Raw genomic sequence first — 20925 nt, forward strand, 5'->3', positions numbered from 1 at the left:
GTCAAGCCTGACCTTAAAAATCTCTAAGGAAGGAGATTCCACCACCTCCCTAGGTAACCCATTTTAGTGCTTCACTTCAATTAAATAACTGCATTGACTTATTTTGTTTAAGAGAATCCATCCTCAACATACAGGATTCTGAAGACTATCCACCTTCAAGATCACTATCATTTTCTATAGTTTCAGAGTTATCTGCCAATGATAGTGTTTCAGTCATATCATGTATGTTACATTGCCACAGTTATCACCTGTAGCAAAAAGAAAAAAAAAATTTCCATCATCCAGAAACCACCATAGATAAGTTTGTGATAAGAACCGGCAGATTACAAAAAGAGGTAATTGATGATAAAATTGCCCAGTTTGTTTATGCAACAAAGTCTCCTTTCCATATAATTGAGAACCCACACTTCATTAACATGGTTCAGTCATTAAGACCAGGATACAGTCCACCCAACAGAGCAGATGTCACAGGCAAATTGCTGGATAAAGTGTATGAAAGAAATTGAGCAGTGTGCAAAAGGTCTGGAGCAGTGCTACTCAAAGTGGTGGTCCGCGGACCGGCACCGGTCCGCGAGCCATCGGCTGCCAGTCTGGGCGCATATTGCAAAAAAATTGTCGGTCCCCCACATCAGATAGCTTGAGAAGCAATGGTTTAGAGGGTAAAATTGTTAACCTGAGTCTTGATGGGTGGAGCAATGTCCACAATGATGCTGTTGTATGTGCTTGTGTGACAACAGAAGAAGGGAATGTCTTCCTTAATGAAACAATTGGTACATCAGGAAATGCACACACAGCAGAATACTTACAAGAAGTAGCAGTAAAAGCTATAACAAGCTGTGGAAAGAAATTCAAATGTCTAGTACGCAGCTTGGTCACAGACAGTGCTGCAAATGTATCCAAGATGAGAAGAAATCATTTAGCAGAGAGTGAAGAGAGTCCCAAGCTAACAACATATGGTTGCAGTGCTCATTTGATGCACCTCCTAGCCAAAGTTTTCAAAATAAATCACTTTAAAAATGTATAGCGTGTACCTTCTAACAATGAAACCTACATTTACCTCTGAGTTGTGAAGAATATGTATTAAGGTTATAACAACCAAGAAGAATGCACTTTTATGTAGAAATCCATGATTAAATCGAGTCTTCCTGAGTAGTGATTTAAATTATGATTTAAATCAAATTCACCCTGATGCTATATGATCTGGCATTTGTGGATGCAAGAGTAAATTAGTTGTTTGTTGCAAAGTACTTTGAGGACTTTAGACAAAAGCCCCAAAGTAAAATAATTTATTGTAATATGAAATGCACCTAAAAAGTGTAAGGATGAAACTTTCAGAAGCAACTACGTGATTTCGAAGCATCAGCCCCATTGCAGCTTGTACTCATAAGTCACTTAGCAGCTTTTGAAAAACCAACACATAATTCCCTACTGTGTCCATGAGAAGTATCTGTCATTCTTGATAACATTCAAAGGGGTCAGTTGCGTACAACTTTCTGTAAAGTTTTCTTTGGGGCTTGAAATTTTCCATCTATTTTCTTTTATTCGAAAATCAGAGTTAAATCTGTACAGCCATTTTTGAGCCCATGTCTACGCTAAAAGGGGTTTGTCAGTGTAGACATAAGCTTATACAAGAGTTCTTTTGCTGGTATAGGTTATACCAATTCCCCAAATGAAATAAACCATAACAGCTGGTGTAACTGTGTCTAAACCAGGACTTTTTGCAAGTATAGAAGCGTCATTTTAAAAAAGTTTCACCCCTCTACTGGAAAATTTTCTAGTATAGACCTACCCTGAGTTATTGGACAATTTTAAGTGTAAGCATGTAGTTTCTCATTAAGGCTTTTTTCTCTCTCAACAATGAAAGGACAGTTGCTAGTGGGTTGTCTGCCAACAGGTCAAGATACCCTGCAGGTTTAACAACGTGAGCTAAACACATTAACAGAAATTTTGTAACAGAGCACATGTGCGAGGAGGTTTGGAAAGAAGTTTGGACCAGGAGACCTGTTCCACACATGTGATGTTACAGTCAGGGAGAGAGGACAAACTTTTCCCTGCCAGTTCTCATTTGGGAGATACTGGCATGCAAGGTAGCGTAAATACTGAGAAGAGGGCCAGGGAAAGGGGAATGTGGGAGGGAGGGAGGGAGAGAAGGGAAATGGGGCAGGAAACAGTGGGGAGAGGAAGGGGGATGGAATGGGGAAGGGAAGGGCAATGGGGGGGGGGGCAAATGGGAGCTTTGCATGTGGTATCCCCTCAGCAGATGCAGCTGGGGCTCCCCTGTTAAGCAGGCCCATTGAATCCCCACCCTAATTAGCCCACCCACCTGGACCTCCCCAAGCCTCCCGCCCCCTCACCAAGCCACAACCAGCTGCACCCAGACACACACCCCTTTACACGGCCCCATTCCCCCACACTTGGATCCTCTCTGCTGAGCCCCAACCACCTTCACCTGGACCCTCCCGGCAAAGTCCCACTGCCCCTGCACCGAGATGCCCTAAACGAGCACCTGTGCATTCAGATCCCCCCCAGCACCCAGTTTGGCCCACACAGAACCCTCTCATCCCACCCTGGAATCCCCCCGACACACACACTGAGCCCCTCCACACTTGGATCCTGGTGAGCTGAGCCTGCCTGCCCGCACCTGGCGCGGAGGAGCAGGCCCCAACCTCGCACTGTGTCCCGGCCAGGCGCAGCCTCCGCCGAGCCCGTCCCAGGAAGGGGGCGCTCGGGGGCTGCAGGGTGACCGCCCATGCAGCCAGTGGCCGGTGCGCCCCACTGCCAGCTGGGAAGGCTGGCGGCGCTGGCCTCTCGCGGGGAGCTCAGTGCACTGCGCGGGCCCCAGCCAGACGAGACCCCCTGCGCCGGGCAGCCCGTGCTAGTGACCCGGCGCAGAGTCAGAGGGAGGCAGGTCACGGGGGGGCGGAGCCCGGCCGGCCGCACGCCCCGGATACCCCCCCATTCGGCCAGGAGCAGTTACCTTCCCAGGTCACATCGTACAGCTCCGAGACCTTCGCCATCTTGCCGGCGTAACCGCCTCCTCCCCGCCCCTGTGCGATCACCCTCCGAGCATGCGCCTGGGGGCTGCGCACGCGTGATGGCGTCTGCTGAAGCCTCTGCCCTGCCTTGGGCTGTGACCGGGCTCCCCGCTGTTGGGTGAAAGGGCGGCGGGATGGGGGAGCGGGGAGTGGCTGCCCAGGAGGGGCAAACAACAGCGGGAGGCCGGGGTAGTCAAGGGGTGGAATCGGGGGGGTCGGGGAGGCGCTGCCAGACAGAGGCAGATGGGGGAGCCTCAGGCAAAGTTCCCACGAAGGGCAGCAGAAATAGGGCTGTTTCCCCCAGCTGGGCAGGTCGGTTCCCGCCTCCCAGGGCTGAGTGCTTACAGGCTCAGCGCAGCCCAGAGCCTGGGCAAGGCCGGGCTTCTCCACCTGCAAGGATGGATTGAGCTGCTGAAGGATCCGGTGAAATATTTCACACACACGCACACCCCTAAAAACTCTGATGGCCATCCATAGTTGCAGTGGTTAAAGAAAGTGGTTATCCGATAATATGTCTGCATAAAGCCTCAGAGTAGCTTGTCTCAGCTGCTGTTCTGACTGCCGGCATTGGACTGTTTTTCTTGTGACAAGAGTAGCAGCTGTGTTAGTCTGTATCCGCAAAAAGAAAAAGGAGTACTTGTGGCAGCTTAGAGACTAACATTTATTTGAGCATAAGCTTTCGTGAACTACAGCTCACTTTGTTGGATGCACTTCACCGATGAAGTGAGCTGTAGCTCACGAAAGCTTATGCTCAAATTTGTTAGTCTCTAAGGTGCCACAAGTCCTCCTTTTCTTTTTCTTGTAGTTCACTATAAAATGTAGTTTCATGCCTTTAAAATATTTTTTAAAATGTTATTTTTATTACTCTTCTTATTCTTAGCACTTCATCACTTACCTTCATTAATACTATGCCAATGGATGACATGCTATTTAACTTATATTTTAATACTAGATCCTTGAACATATTAACAGTTGCTAGTAGCTTCAGCAATCATATCTGACAATATTTCTAGAATAACACTTCTTATGTTTTTACTGCAGTTTTGTCATCTACAATTTTCAATTCTTTTTTTTTTTTAATATATAACAGATTTATTCTTTAAGATCACATGACTTCAAGGCTGACTAATTTCCTGGGTTAGCATCAAAACTTTAGCTTCCTTTGATTTGCCAATGAGGATTGCCTGTGTCAACTGTTATTTCACCTCTGTATCCATCACCCTAGTGCTTTTTCACGTCACCATTGTGTGTAGAACTTCATTCCCAGATATTAACCAAAGGCCGTATTTAAGGATTTCATACAAGATAGTACAGTGCCCTTATGGCCACATTTCTAAAGGTATTTAGGTCACTGGTGGGATATTTAAAAGCATCTAGATGCTTTCAACCTTTACAAAGGTTGCTATCACTTAAAATCTAACTTATTTTTGTTTTGTCTAAAACCAGTGTGTGGAAATTATAACTTGGGGTGGAAAGCTGTTGCATATCTCTCTCCACATTGAGGGAGGAGGCGAACTTTGAGCTTATGCTGTACAGTTTCCTGTGCAGTGCAAGGTGGTATAATTCTGGGTTTACACTCCAGAGGGAAGTGCGTGCCTTAGCAACTGGGAGGTGCCTTAGCTGAGCCTTCCCATACAGAGCTGATCTCAGCATCTGTGTGTAAAGCTGCAGCTGGATCTGTGTGTATGCTGATGAAAGAGCAAGGTTGGAGAGCTTGGCAACTTATCACAGCACGACAGTGTGAAAGGGAGCCCAGGCTGGTGGGTGAAGTGGTCTCAGTGGTACTCCAGTTTCAGGTGGTACCCCAAAGGAACCTGTCACACCCGTGCATTAATCTGCCACTGAAAGACACTGGAGCACACACTTTTCTATTACTTCATTTGTTGCAGACATAGATGCTGTTGTTCTACCAAATTGTTTATATTGCTAATTGCATATTTTACTTTTATAGCTCTTTATGTATGCTACATATTTTGTTAGGATATATTCTGTTTCTGAGAAATTCACTGTTTTGTACTGCCAAAAATCAGCGATTTTTAAAAATCAATTATTCTCACTCCTTTGCATTGGTCTGGAGAGGTGGGGTGCATAATGCTGACCTCCCTTAGTTTCCCTTTTGGCAAAACTTAAGTGCCTTGTTTCCACTATGGTTTTATAGAGTGATAGCTAGTGGATGTTAGCTACACAGCAGTAAAAAAATAATTAAAAAAAACACTTTTATTAACAGTGAGGACACAGATTATAATGCTGACTCAGATGTTTAATGCACCATTATTGTTTGTGGCTTGACAATTCTGATTATGTCGATAACTGCTCTTTTGCCATCAGAGGTATTTGCATCTGAATGTCTGCAGCCCCCCACTGGAGTGGTTGTCATGGAAAACTAGTTTAAACATCCGTAAACTAAAGGAATTAATAAAGGCTTTCCCCCCTCAATTTCCTTTATTCCTTTCCCCATTACTTACTAAGGGCTTGTCTACTATAGCCCTGAGATTTAACACTGTAGAATTCTTTTTCCAAATTACAAAAGGACCTTTATTTGTGTCCAAATTTAAAATAGAGGTTTCACAATGGTAGCCAATGGTGATGGTAGTGCCCCCATCCATCACAAATAGCTGCCGCCTGGCCCAGAGGATGTGGAAAGGTAAAGACAGTGAGCACTTAGGAGTGGAGAGTAAAGATAACCTAGGTCTGGTCCAACGCCTAAATGAAGTCTTTGACTCAGTTTTTAATAAGGGTAATGAGGAACCTGGGGGCAGCGGCAGGGTTTGGGAACAATGATATGGAAATAGACATTACCACAGCCAAGATGGAAGCTAAGCTCAAACAGCTTAATGGGACCAAATTGAAGGGTCCAGATAATCTCTGTCTAAGAATAAAGGAAATGGCACATGAAATTGCAGGCACAATAGCAATGATTTTTAATGAATCTGTACACTTCGGGGTCATACCCGATGACTGGACAACTGCAAATACAGTACCCATTTTTAAGGAAGAGAAAAGTGATCTAGTAAACTACAGGCCCGTTAGACCTTGCAAACAAATGAGGTCAAACTTAGAACAAATTTAGAAAGAAGGAGCAATTAATGACACAGCGGTAACAGCAATTGAAATAAAATACAGCATGGTTTTACAAAAGGTAAATCATATCAAACCAACCTGCTCTTTCTTTGAGAAGATAACTGATTTTCTAGACAAAGGAAATGTAGTAGATCTAATCTACCTGGATTTCAGTAAAACATCTGATACAGTTCCACATGGGAAATTATTAGTTACATTGGAGAAGATGGGAATTAATATGAGAATTGAATGGTGGGTAAGGAACTGGTTAAAGGGAAGACTACAACAGGTCATGCTGAAAGGTGTCAGGCTGGAAGGAAGTTACTAGTGAAGTCTGTCAAGGATCCATCTTGGGACCAATCTTATTTAACATTTTCATTAATGAACTTAGCACAAAAAGTGGGAGTGCGCTAATGAAATTTGCGGATGACACAAAGTTGGGAGATACTGGCAATATGGAGGAGGACCAGAATATCATGCAAGAGATTTTGGATGACCTGAAAAACTGGAGTAATAGAAATGGAATGAAATTTAATAGTGCAAAGTCATGTACTTAGGGACTAAACAAAATTTTTTCCTATTTAATGCTGATGTATCAGTTCTAAACAACAGAGGAGTAGAAAGACCTGGGTGTCTTTGTAAATCACAGGATGACTATAAGCCACCATGTGATGTGGCTGTGAAAAAGCCTAACACAATCATAGGATGCATCAAGTGAGGTATTTACAGATGCCTCGCTTGATGCATACTAGGATTGAAGATAGGAAGTGTTATTACCATTATACAAGACACTGGTGAGACCTCATCTGGAATCTGTGTGCAGTTCTGGCCTCCCATGTTTAAGAAAGGTGAATTCAAAGTAGAACAGGGGCAAAGAAAGACAACTGGGATGATCAGAGGAATGGAGAAACTACCTTACCAGAGGAGACTTAAGGAAGCTTGGTTCATTTAGCTTAACAGAATGATGGATATGGGGAGATACTGCTCTCTGTAAATATATCAGAGGGATACATACAAGGGAGGAAGAGGAGATATTTAAGTTAAGGGCCAATGTTGGCCCAAGACCAACTGGATATAAACTGGCCATTAATAGGTTTAGGCTTGAAAGTAGGCACAGGTTTCTAACCATCAGAGGAATGAAGTTCTGGAACAGCCTTCCAAGCAGAGTAGTAGGGGCAAAATACCTAACTTGTTTTAAGACTGAGCTTGATAGGAATGCCTAAAAAGAATTTTAGGAACAATTACCCAAAGACTCAAAAAGTAATAGCAATCTTTTTTTAATTACATCAGAAGCAGGAAGCTTGCTAAACAAGCAGTGGGGCCACTGGACCATCAAGGTGCTAAAGGAGCACTCAAGGACGATAAGGCCATTGCGGAGAAACTAAGTGAATTCTTTGTATCGGTCGTCACGCCTGAGGATGTGAGGGAGATTCCCAAACCTGAGCCATTCTTTTTAGGTGACAGATCTGAGGAACTGTTTTAAATTGAGGTATCATTAGAGGAGGTTTTGGAACAAATTGATGAACAGCAATAAGTCACCAGGACCAGATAGTATTCACCCAAGAGCTCTGAAGGAACTCATATGTGAAACTGCAGAGCTATTAACTGTAGTCTGTAACCTATCATTTAAATCAGTTTCTGTACCAGATGACTGGAGGATAGCTAATGGGACACCAATTTTAAAAAAGGCTCCAAAGGTGATCCCAGCAATTACAGGCCTGTAAGCCTGACTTCAGGAGCAGGCAAACTGGTTGAAACTATAATAAAGAACAATATTGTAACACATATAGATGAACATAATTTGTTAAGGAAGAGTCAACATGGTTTTAGTAAAGGGAAATCATGCCTCACCAATCTACTAGAATTCTTTGGGGGGGGATCAACAAGCATGTGGACCTAGGGGATCCAGTGGATATATTGTATTTAGATTTTCAGAAAGCCTTTGACAAGGTCCCTCATCAAAGGCTCTTACGTAAAGTAATTTGCCATGGGATAAGAGGGAAGGTGCTCTCATGGATTGGGAACTGGTTAAAAGATAAGAAACAAAGGGCAGGTATAAATGGTGTTACGAGGCAAGGCCAGATGGCTATAGAAAAGTAGTGGGAGATAGATATATTAGCTCCAGGCTAAACAAATCCCTGGTACCAGGATAAGTGAAATGGCAGTTGCTCCAGGTCAATTAAGACACCTGGGGCCAATTAAGAACTTTCCAGAAGGCAGGGAGAAGGCTAGGTTGGTTGGGACACCTGAAGCCAATCAGGGGCTGGCTGAAACTAGTTAAAAGCCTCCCAGTTAGTCAGGTGGGTGTGCATGTCAGGAGCTGTGGGAGGAAGTTGTGCTGTTGGAGAGGCTGAGTAATATCAGGCACAAGGAAGGGGGCCCTGAGGAAAGGGTGAAGTGGAGCTTGAGGAAGTGAGGGCTGCTGTGGGGGAAGTAGCCCAGGAAATTGTACATGTCATGTTTCTAAAAAGTTAGCTACCATAGCTGATACTATTAGGGTCCCTGGGCTGGAGCTCGGAGTAGAGGGTGGGCCTAGGCTCCCTCCCCCCCCACCCCACCTTTGCCCCCTGATTAATCACTGAGACTGGGAGACAACAGACTGTGCAAGGGAGGATAACTTCTCCTCACCTCCCTTGCTGGTTTATGATGCAAATGGCTCAGTAGACTGTGACCCTTGTCTCTGGAGAGAGAAGGGTTATGTGGAGGGTCACAGTGAGCCTCTGAGGCTAGCGAAATCTGCCAGGAAATGCGGGACCCACGGAGGCAAGGACAGAGCTTTGTCACAATGGTCAGTTTTCAGAAAGAAGAGAAGTAAATAGTGGTGTCCCCCAGGGGTGTGTTCTGAGACCAGTCCTAATTCAACATTCATAAATGATCTGAAAAAAGGGGTAAACAGTGAGGTGGCAAAATTTGCAGATGATACAATATTACTAAAGATACTTAAGACCCAGACAGACTGTGAAGAGCTACAAAAGGATCTCTCAAAACTGGGTGACTATGCAACAAAATGGCAGATGAAATGTAATGTTGATAAATGCAAAGTAATGCACACTGGAAAGCATAATCCAATCCCAACTATACATATAAAATGATGGGGTCTAAATTAGCTGTTACCACTCCAGAAAGATCTTGGAGTCATTGTGGATAGTTCTCTGAAAATATCCACTCAGTGTGCAGCGGCAGTCAAGAAAGCAAACAGAATGCTGGGTATAATTAAGAAAGGGATAGATAATAGGACATAAAATATCATGTTGCCTCTATATAAATCTACGGTACGCCCACATCTTGAATACTATGTGCAGATGTGGTCTCCCCATCTCAAAAAAGATATATTGGAATTGGAAAAGGTTCAGAAAAGGGCAACAAATGATTAGGGGAATGGAACAGCTTCCGTATGAGGAGAGATTAATAAGCCTGGGACTTTTCAGCTTACAAAAGAGATAGCTAAAGGGAGATATGACTGAGGTCTATAAAATTATGACCAGTGTAGAGAAAGTAGATAAGGAAGTGGTGTTTACTACTTCTCATAACACAAGAACTAGGGATCACCAAATAAAAATTAATAGGTAGCAGGTTTAAAACAAACAAAAGGAAGTATTTCTTCATACTTCGCACAGTCAACCTGGGGAACTCCTTGCCAGAGGATGTTCTGAAGGCCAAGACCATAACAAGGTTCCAAAAAGAACTAGATAAATTCATGGAGGATAGGTCCATCAATGGCTATTAGCCAGGATGGGCAGGGATGGTGTCTGTAACCTCTGTTTGCCAGAAGCTGGGGATGGGCGATGGGGATGGATCACCTGATGATTACTTGTTCTGTTCATTCTCTCTGGGGCACTGGTCTTGAATATCCCTTTCTGTTCATTCCCTGTGGGACACCTGGCACTGGCCACTGTAGGAAGACAGGATACTAGGCTAGATGGACCTTTGGTCTGAGCCAGTAGGGCCATTCTTATGATAAGTTTATGGAGGGAATGGTATAATGAGATTGCCTATAATGGCATATAGACCATCTGCAGCTACTATTAGCAAATATCTCCAGCAGCTGGAGATGGGACACTAGATGGGGAGGGCACTGAGTTACTACATAGAATTCTTTCCCATGTGTCTGGCTGGTGGGTCTTGCCAACATGCTCAGGAGCTAAATGATCACCATATCTGGGATCTGGAAGGAATTTCCCCCCAGGTCAGATTGGCAAAGATCCTGGGACTTTTTTTAACCTTTGTAAAGGGGCTCAGCCAGGGCTTGACCCTCTCTGGGACAGCAGGGAGCCACACCAGCTCACTACACACAGCTGAGGATTGAGGAATTAGTTCGGCTGCAGAAGTCTTCCCTGGCGGCTCTTGTGGAGGCAGAAAATAAGTACAGTTATGCTGGGGCCCTAGGTCAGGGTGGGGCAACAATGACTCAAGCCCTCAGGCAGGGGCTGCACAATAATACTATGCAGTAGCAATATAAACAGTAGTAAGTCCCGGCCCTAGGTCAGGGCAGGGCAATACTGAGTCAGGAGCTCAGGCCCTCAGGCAGGGCTGAGCAGTAACAGTAGGCCCAAGCCTCCAAATGGTCTGGGAGAGGGGGAGACTATCACCTACGAATTGGGTGGCAGGGGGGGACACAGGCCCTCCCACTCCCCTGCGTCCCAGCCTGGAGCCCTAGCAGCAGTAGAAGGCCCGCTCCTGTGTCAGTGGGGATCCTGGCCGCAACACACTGACATGGACTCTGGCAGTGCTACAGCCAGACTAGGGTCGGCTGCCCCCAGGCTACTTCCTGACTACCTCTCTGGTGGTACCTATGTCACAGTGGTGTCCTCTGAAGGGTCCAGCACCGTGGGTTCCTGCGGGTAGCAGGCACAGGGCAGGTCTGGCAACTCCTCCAGATAGCAGGCACAGGGCAGGTCAGGCCAATCCTGGCATGCACCTTGGGGCACAGGGGCTTCCCAGTTGTGGCCTAGGCTGGAGGCATCTGGCCTCCCCAGCAGCTGGCCCTCCAGTGAGCTCTGAGGGCGAGTCTTTATACTTCCGGGTTGCCGCTTGACACTCTGAGGGGTGGGCTCAGAGCTCCCTAGCTCCGCCCACCCCGGCGTCTGGATGGGCTCGTCCCTCTCTGGGACGGCGGGGAGCCACACCAGTTCACTACAACCTTCCTCTGCAGTAGGGGGCATGGGTCACTTGCTGGGTTGACCTAGAGTAAATGGTGAATTCTCTCTAACTTGAAGTCTTTAAATTGTGATTTGAAGACTTCATTAACTCAGCAAGAGGTTATGGGTGTATTACATGAGTGAGTGGGAGAGGTTCTGTGGTCTATGAGATGCAGGAGATCAGACTAGATGATCATGATGGTCCCTTCTGACCCTGAAGTCTATGAGCAAGTTATGACTAAGCAGCAAAAGAGAATTCCTAGATGTCAGTAACTGCTACCAGCAGCAAATTGTGCCAGAGCAGTTTGTAACACTACAGCCCAGCTCATGTTATTCCTGGTCCTGAGGAGAAAGGGACTGGGGTAGCCCTCACTGGAGGATAGTGCCAGGCAGGGTCCATGTGGACCAACAGGTGGGCTGCTTAGTCACGGCACGGGGCTTGGGGCTCAAAGCTATTCCAGGAAATGGGAAGGGGTGGGGATTATTGAAAATGAGATGTGACAATCACAAATCCACACCGAGCAGCAGTCTGCCCCCCTATACAACCACACACCTGCACCAAGCCCCCTGCACAACCACACAGCAAGCTCCCTTTACAGTTATACACACAACACAGTCACATCCACAGCCCCCTCTGCACAGTCACACCTCATGCAAAATGTCCCCAACCACCTTGCACCATCACACATACCTCACCCCCCCTTCACAATCACACAAAACCCTACAATATCATCCCAACTTCCCTGAAAAATCACACATACACCTCAGGCCAAATCATCCCACATCACATACACTGCAACTGCTCTGCATAATTACTCTGCAAAAAACACCCTGAAAAAAAATCACACTCACACAACTGTAGAGTGCACTTCTAGTTTGCACACACATGCAAACTCTCTTACACACACAAATTTGATTTGCAAGAGAGTGAAATCTTTAAGACTGCCTTAAAATGAATCCACAACTATATGAGACTGGGCAGGTCTGGATAATTGAAAAGTGAAAGTCTGATAAATTCCTATCAGAGTTTTCTGCTTTGCTTCAAGAATGAAATAGCTACGGTGAAAGGGGAGAAATCATTGACTTTTCCAGTTTGGCCTATTTGACCTAAACTCAGTTAGAAAGATCTGGTTTTACTCATTTAAAATGTGTACAGATTACGAGGTACCTACTAATCTAGTTTTCCCTTTTAGTATTAGGGATTCTGCTTTAGCCCATCACCAGTGTGACTCTGTCATCCAAGCAGCCTTACATATGAGCTGCCTGTGACTAAGATAACAGCAGAGAGATCAGAGAGAGGAGATTGTGGTAGGATCTGCAACTTCTCAAAGGTGAGGCCTACATAAGCATTTTTCTTAAAATCTTCCACTGTTGCAGTAGGACGTTGCAGCTCCACCAGTGGTAGCAAAGGTGAAAGCTCTGCTGCAGAGCAACCCCTGCTGTTTTAACCCATGGATTATCTAACTCTGCTCATCATAGGGATCCTGAAAAAACTGCCCCACATGGTGACATTCACATTAATATCACAAACATTGACAACCCTGTTAGTTAAACTTCACGTAAACACTGCAAGCACAACATTCTAATCCTGTTGAAGTCAGTGGGAGTTTTGCCATTGACTTCAATGGGCCAGGATTTCATGCTTTTTTTCAGTTTCAGGTTGATTTGGCCTATGTTAGTTGATCTGTGATACAGTAGCACTGGTAGCGTACTAGACTGTCACTCAGGAGAGCTGGGTTCTATTTCCTGGTCTGCTGTGTGATCTTGGGCAAGTCACTTTGCCTCTTTGTGCTTCTCTTTCCTGTCTCACCTTTTTTCTATCTTATCTCTTTAGATTGTAAGCTCTTCAAGGCACAGACTGTCTCTCACCATGTATAAGTGCAGCACCTAGCACAACGGGGTCCCAATTTCGGTTAGGGCCTCCAAGCACTACTGTAATGCAAATAAGAAATAATAACCACAGTAGAGCTTAAAGAGGCACTATCATCTTAAAAGCCCATGATTAAGATTTTCAGAAATGACTAGTGATTTTTGGTGCCCAACTTGAGACACCTTCAAGGAGCCTGATTTGTTGAAAATGCCACCCAGAAGTATAAGCTTCCTAACACTGTCTCACAAATATTTCTCAACTCTGATCTGAAGAGATCTCCTTCAGAAATTAGTAGATATTTCAGGCTCTATCTCCCGAATCAAGCCTCAGTCTCTGTCAATACATTTACCAGTTATTGCCAAATTATATTTTACTTGGTACGAATTATGTTGTCCATTCTGAACTGGACTGAGACCACCAATTGTTTTTACAGTCTGTCAAACAGAAATTAGATGGTCCGGATTTTGGCTGCTAATGGACCTGAACTAGAATTTCTCTCAGCTCTACCCACAAGCCTTTATAGAGGAGTCTTTGCAGGCTCTGCATGATAAGTGGGCCAGCATCCATGAAGAACCACTTGAGTGTCAGATGGAGAGTTTATTTGCATTAACTCCCTAGGTGACTCTACAAGTCCAAATCATGGAGTGTGTGCGCAGTACTACTTTGCACTCTTCTACTTATGGCCTAGCCAGCATCAGGATTGCTCAAGCTGCATGCAGAGCCAGCAGACAGGACAGTAACTTGTTTCTGCCCTCCACTGACTGCTGTGTAAACCACGCAAGATTTTACTCTATATTATTTACAGCCACTAGCATTTTATAACAACGAATGAAATAAAAGCTCTAAAATGTGCTCATAAAATGTATCTTAGTCAGTAACACTTTGCTAACTACCATAGGACTGAAGATAGAGCTTCTCATTTTCAATGTACACCGTGACACAGCTGACTTCCATATAGTGGATTCCTCAAGAATTACCTTTTTTCTTTTGCTGAAAAATATCTGCAAGTACTTCTCAGTTTTGTAGAACACCTTGTCATTTTCAAGCCAAAGGGCGCACAGAAGAAATGGGGGGACATGGAGGTCTGAATCTGTATAAACATATAGCCAAAAAACCTGGAAGTTCAAGGACATGTCTTCTAAGCAGATGGTGACAATAACCTACTAATTCTTTTTTTCATTTGAAATAATGAAAAACTGGCTGTTTTGTTTTAGAAAACTGGCTATTATATTAATACCTTGGGGGGTCAAATCTTGACATCCTTACAAAGGCAAAACGTCAGTGGGACTGTAGGATACCATAAGTTAAGAATGTATTCCCATTTCTTTGAGGCCAGCAATTGAATTTAACTCTTGTCTTTTTCTAGATTAATATTTCCTCTTCCTTTTTTTCATTACTCGTCTGCTGTTCCATAGTATAGCAAGTTCTGCAAAAGGTTGCAGTGAACATAAAAATGTGTGAAGAGTCCTAAGAGATGGATAAATGGAGATGTGATGTAAGATCTCTGAAAGTTAACAACTTTGAAAGCTTTCTGCTCTGCTGATCTCTAGACCTTAAATCTTAAAATCTGCAGATGGTTGTCAATGACTATGCAACCAGATTTGCCAGGGAACCCAAACACTCCTTTAACCACATAAAATAATCAAACTTCTTGCCTCTAACTAAAATTTTTCCCTTAAGTACAAGGGAGTTATAATCGCAAGCCGCACACCAGACCTGCCTCCAGCGAGGCTTTGACATCAGAAGCCCTTCCTTGCAAAACAACTGGTTGACTCCTAGCTTCTGAAAGTAAGCCACAGATGGAAACTTTGACCAGGGAGGAACACAGCTTTTGGCCTGGAATAGATCCTTGTGTAAACCCCAAGAAAACTATTTCTGAATGTCATTTACTGTAGTTCTACATCCCAGAGGAAAAAATCAAGCAGTCAAATCTAGTGCATACATTTAAACAGTGGCTCTCACAAATAATGAGCCAAACTGTGGTCTCACACACATGAAACCCCTTCAGAGCACCAGCATTGTATAGATGGAAGTGATAACAGAGGGCTAGATCATGCCCCCTTAGTAATAAAGCCTGTGGTAGGAGCTAAGGGGAAAAAAATCTCCTTTTATGGAGATCACCCCAGTGAAATCAGCCACTAGGCCTGACCCCAATCTTGGACAATCTCCAGGGATCTGTACAGATCCCATGACAACAGTAGGGTGCCAGGGCATTCTTTGCAGAGACCCTTTTCAGTGAGGATGTGGGAAGTCACTATTACTGCCTATGCTTCCATATGAGCTGTGTGTTGCTGGGACCCCACACACACCCTGGCAATATAATGTTACCACAGTGCTGTATCTTAGATCCTGAGACTCCTGGTGACAGAATCATTTACCTTGGTCAGAGCTAAGGTGTTGTGTTATGAAGTAATATGCATTTCTTTATACCTGATAAGAAAAATGGAAAAGATCATCAGCTGGTGTAAACTGGCATATTCCACTGAAGTCAATAGAATTACATTGATTGACACCAGCCGAGGGTCCTGCCTAGTGTAGGGCAGTGGATAATTTGTGATGCCCTTACTTTTAAATGATGTGAGCCATAATTACAATGCTGCCACGTAGTAACCTTAACTGGGTTTTTTAATATTTTTTTTGCTTTTGGAATTTAAATATTGCAGACACCAACATGTTGTAAATTCAGGGCCAGATTCTACCATCCTTCCTTACAGTGAGTAGTACCTTACTCTGTGAATAGTCCTTTTGATTTTAATTGGGGGTAATCACAGAGTAAGGCACTACTCAAGGTGAGTAAGGGTGGGAGAAGATGGTCCTCCATGGATGTAATCTTGCAGTCCACTCAGAACTTCCAGTGAAATCAAGGGGAGTTTGTATTGAAAAAGGCAGACAGGATTGGGCCCTGTACAGAGTCTTTAGCCATCAGCACCACAAGATGGCTGCTCAGATTAATAGCTGTAATGTCTTTCCCTCCGTTGCAGAGTAGTTGTACAATGAGAAGCAGCAAAGCATTATTACAGCAAATTAAAGTTTCAACCACAACATTATTTTTGAAGGTATCACTGTAAAAAAAAGTCATTAAATGGAAAAAGAACAAGAGCTTATTTCACTACAGATACAACAAACAATTTCTGGAGTAAAAATCTGCATAAGCTGTCAAAAAAGTAGCTACTCTTACCTCACCATACAAAGTATGTGGTAACTGAATCATTTATTCTGTGCTGAGCAGCTCAGCCTGCTGTTCACACGGAAAATTTTTGATCTCTGGAAATAAGAATGAAAGTGTTTCTGCTGGTGAAGGGAATTTATCATCAATTTTAATATTATCTTTCATTTTACTCTTTGATGTGTTTATTTTGGTTTAAGGCTCAGTGACAGTTGAGGTTAAAATGTTTTACAATCTGATGACAAATCTAATAAAGATGATCTCATGAAATAGTTGATATTCACTGATGTATTGAAAAGATCCACAGATAACACATGTGGGGTTTGGCTTGTTTTGAATTTAGTCAATTTGATCCTGGTGTTAATAAGGCTCAGTTTCTATTTTGTGCAAGTATGCACAATGTTTAATTGCCAGCAGAGTAAAATATATATTTTGTCAGTAAATTAAAAGCAGGATTTATCTTGTTGAAACTTTTAACATTCAGTCATTTGGAATGACAGCACATCCTTTCTATGCATAGAACATTTGTATTGCACATCTTCGGTATGAAGAGAGAGCTTGGTGGTGTACACTAGCATGATTGATTTGTTAGCATTGTTTCAAAGGATCATTCAGAGGATTTTCACATTTTGCTCAGAGGTGAGTCTAACATATCGAAAACATTTCACGCACCAGTAAAAGGAGGGAATGGTGTGTTCAGCTATTTGCAAGCAGTGCACACAGCATCAAATGGCCCAACATGCAGTAAAGTAGTCAAATACTTTTTGGACATGTGCTTTATTACGTCAGTGTCATGGCACGTTGCTTGATGTCAGTAAAAAAGAAAATCAACACATGAAACTGTGAGTGCCTTGTTTGAGTCAGAATTGTTTGTGTAACCCTTCCTTTGCAATTAAGGTGGGAAGGCTATGACAGATACAGAGGCAGCAGTGGGAGTGACTCATGTAGTGGAAGACACAATGAAGATGACTGGATGTGGAAGCTGTGGTATGTACATGATCCTGGAGGGGGTACCTGGTAAGAGTTTTGTCTGCATGAAATGCCGTCTGATAGAGCTGATAGAGCTGATGGAGGAAAAGAGCCGAGGTTTGGAGATGCAGGTGGAAACTCTGGTTGAGTTTAGAAAGGGGTTCAAGCAGATTATGGAGCAAAGACATGAGGTATCTGAAGGGAAAAGCTCAGACTTGCAGATGGAAGCAGGACTGAGGAATTCTGAGGGGAGACTGGGTGAGGAAAGTGGTCAGTGGAAGCATGTGACTAAAAGAACCAGGCAGAGGAAAAGACGGGCTAGTGAAGGAGAAATAGAGCTCAAGAACAGGTTTGCAGAGTTGGAAAATGAAGAAGGGGCTCAGCAGGTAGTCACTGAAGGTGGAAGGGCAAGGAAGAAGAGAAGAGCGGCTACTCCTATAGGAAAAGGGGAAGAGTTAATGGAGACCACACCAAATATGAGCCCCAGGAGGATACAGGATGGGTTGAAGAGGATTACAAGGGAGAATAGGAATGGAAAGAACTTGCTGCCCGAGGGAACAGGGGATAGACTGGAGAATAGCACCATCACCAGGAAAAGGCAGGTCTATGTGATCGGGGACTTTTTACTGAGAAGAATAGACAGGCCTGTAAACAGAGCTGATCCAGAGAATAGAAGGGTATGCTGTCTTCCAGGTGCTAAGATACGGGATGTAGACCTGAGGTTGAAAAGGATCCTAAAGGGAGCAGGAAAGAATCCCCTAATTATCCTTCATGTGGGAGCAAATGATATGGCTAGATTCTCGCTGGAAAGAATTAAGGGAGACTATGCTAGGCTGGGGAAGACGCTTAAGGAAATCGAGGCTCAGGTGATCTCTAGGAACAGGCAGAATCCCACTAAAGAAGGGCAATGAAGGTGTGACAAGATTATGACTATCAACATATGGCTTAGGCAGTGGTGCTATAAGGAGGGCTTTGAGATGTATGGCCCCTGGGAGACATTCATGGACAAAGGACATTTCTCTCAGGATGGACTTCATCTGAGTAGGAAAGGAAATAGACTTCTAGGATGGAGGCTGGCACAACTGATTAAGAGAGCTTTAAACTAGGAATTTGGGGGAGATGGTTGGGAGATGTCCAGGTAATCTCCACGTCGGATTTTAGCATTGAGAGGGAAGAAAACAAAGTAAGAAAGGATACAGCCATGGGTAGCAGAATGTATATAAGGAGGAAGGGCAGTGTGGCTACCAGTCTAATAGGTTATACTGGCTGTAGAATGACCGTGCCTAATAGGGTACAGAATGTGAGCGAGGCCAAACAGCAAAAATTAAGATGTTTGTACACCAATGCGAGGAGCCTAGGTAACAAAATGGAGGAACTAGAGCTACTGGTGCAGGAAGTGAAACCAGATATTATAGGGATAACAGAAACATGGTGGAATAGTAGTCATGACTGGACTACAGGTATTGAAGGGTATGTGCTGTTTGGGAAAGACAGAAATAAAGGTAAAGGTGGTGGAGTAGCATTGTATATCAATGATGAGGTAGACTGTAAAGAAATAAGAACTGATGGAATGGATAAGACAGAGTCCGTCTGGGCAAAAATTACATTGGGGAAGAAAACTACTAGAGCCTCCCCTGGGATAGTGCTTGGGGTGTGCTATAGACCACCGGGATCTAATTTGGATATCCTTTTTAATGTTTTGAATGAAGTAAATACTAATAGAATCTGCGTGATCACGGGAGACTTTAACTTCCCAGATATAGATTGGAGGATGAGTGCTAGTAATAATAATAGGGCTCAGATTTTCCTAGATGTGATAGCTGATGGATTCCTTCATCAAGTAGTTGCTGAACCGACTAGAGGGGATGCCATTTTAGATTTGGTTTTGGTGAGTAGTGAGGACCTCATAGAAGAAATGGTTGTAGGGGATAATCTTGGTTCAAGTGGTCATGAACTAAGTCAGTTTGAACTGAATGGAAGGATTAACAAAAATAAATCTGCAACTAGGGTTTTTGATTTCAAAAGGGCTGACTTTCAAAAATTAAGGAAATTAGTTAGGGAAGTGGATTGGACTGAAGAACTTACGGATCTAAAGGCAGAGGAGGCATGGGATTACTTTAAATCAAAGCTGCAGAAGCTATCGGAAGCCTGTATCCCAAGAAAGTGGAAAAAATTCATAGGCAGGAGTTGTAGACCAAGCTGGATGAGCAAGCATCTCAGAGAGTTGATTAAGAAAAAGCAGAAAGCATACAGGGAGTGGAAGATGGGAGGGATCAGCAAGGAAAGCTACCTTATTGAGGTCAGAACATGTAGGGATAAAGTGAGACAGGCAAAAAGTCAAGTAGAGTTGGACCTTGCAAAGGGAATTAAAACCAATAGTAAAAAGTTCTATAGCCATATAAATAAGAAGAAAATAAAGAAAGAAGAAGTGGGACCGCAAAACACTGAGGATGGAGTGGAGGTCAAGGATAATCTAGGCATGGCCCAATATCTCAACAAGTATTTTGCCTCAGTCTTTAATAAGGCTAAAGAGGATCTTAGGGATAATGGTAGCATGACAAATGGGAATGAGGATATGGAGGTAGATATTACCATATCTGAGGTAGAAGCGAAACTCAAACAGCTTAATGGGACTAAATCAGGGGGCCCAGATAATCTTTATCCAAGAATATTAAAGGAATTGGCACACGAAATTGCAAGCCCATTAGCAAGAATTTTTAATGAATCTGTAAACTCAGGGGTTGTACCGTATGATTGGAGAATTGCTAACATAGTTCCTATTTTTAAGAAAGGGAAAAAAAGTGATCCAGGTAACCACAGGCCTGTTAATTTGACATCTGTAGTATGCAAGGTCTTGGAAAAAATTTTGAAGGAGAAAGTAGTTAAGGACATTGAAGTCAATGGTAAATGGATCAAAAGACAACATGATTTTACAAAAGGTAGATCGTGCCAAACCAACCTGATCTCCTTCTTTGAGAAAGTAACAGATTTTTTAGACAAAGGAAACGCAGTGGATCTAATTTACCTAAATTTCAGTAAGGTGTTTGATACCATGCCAAAAGGGGAATTATTAGTTAAATTGGAAAAGATGGGGATCAATATGAAAATTGAAAGGTGGATAAGGAATTGGTTAACAGGGAGACTACAGCAGGTCCTACTGAAAGGTGAACTGTCAGGCTGGAGGGAGGTTACCAGTGGAGTTCCTCAGGGATCAGTTTTGGGACCAATTTTATTTAATCTTTTTATTACTGACCTCGGCACAAAAAGTGGGAGTGTGCTAATAAAGTTTCTGGATGATACAAAGCTGGGAGGTATTGCCAATTTAGAGAAGGACCGGGAAATCTTACAGGAAGATTTGGATGACCTTGTAAACTGGAGTAATAGTAATAGGATGAAATTTAATAGTGAGAAGTGTAAGGTTATGCATTTAGGGATTAATAACAAGAATTTTAGTTATAAGCTGGGGACGCATCAATTAGAAGTAACGGAGGAGGAGAAGGACCTTGGAGTATTGGTTGATCACAGGATGACTATGAGCCGCCAATGTGATGTGGCCGTGAAAAAAGCTAATGCCGTCTTGGGATGCATCAGACGAGGTATTTCCAGTAGAGATAAGGAGGTGTTAGTACCGTTATACAAGGCACTGGTGAGACCTCACCTGGAATACTGTGTGCAGTTCTGGTCTCC

The 20925-nt window shown here is 43.6% G+C and overlaps 1 protein-coding gene across 4 annotated transcripts in view; it reads right to left on the reverse strand.

Moving 5' to 3' along the window:
• EMC2 (ER membrane protein complex subunit 2) overlaps positions 1–20925 on the reverse strand; it is a 203861-nt gene that overhangs the window by 48515 nt on the left and 134421 nt on the right. The window contains exon 1 of one of the 4 annotated variants that reach the window (XM_074943947.1): positions 2978–3123. The exons of the other annotated variants lie outside the window; for them this stretch is intronic. Within the exon in view, the coding sequence (XP_074800048.1) occupies positions 2978–3017 (40 nt within the window). The 5' untranslated portion in view covers positions 3018–3123. Of the gene's footprint in view, positions 1–2977; positions 3124–20925 lie in introns of those variants that run through there. 4 annotated transcript variants of the gene reach the window in all.

This window comes from Natator depressus, chromosome 2 (genome assembly GCF_965152275.1).
Source record: "Natator depressus isolate rNatDep1 chromosome 2, rNatDep2.hap1, whole genome shotgun sequence".
Classification (NCBI taxonomy): domain Eukaryota; kingdom Metazoa; phylum Chordata; order Testudines; family Cheloniidae; genus Natator; species Natator depressus.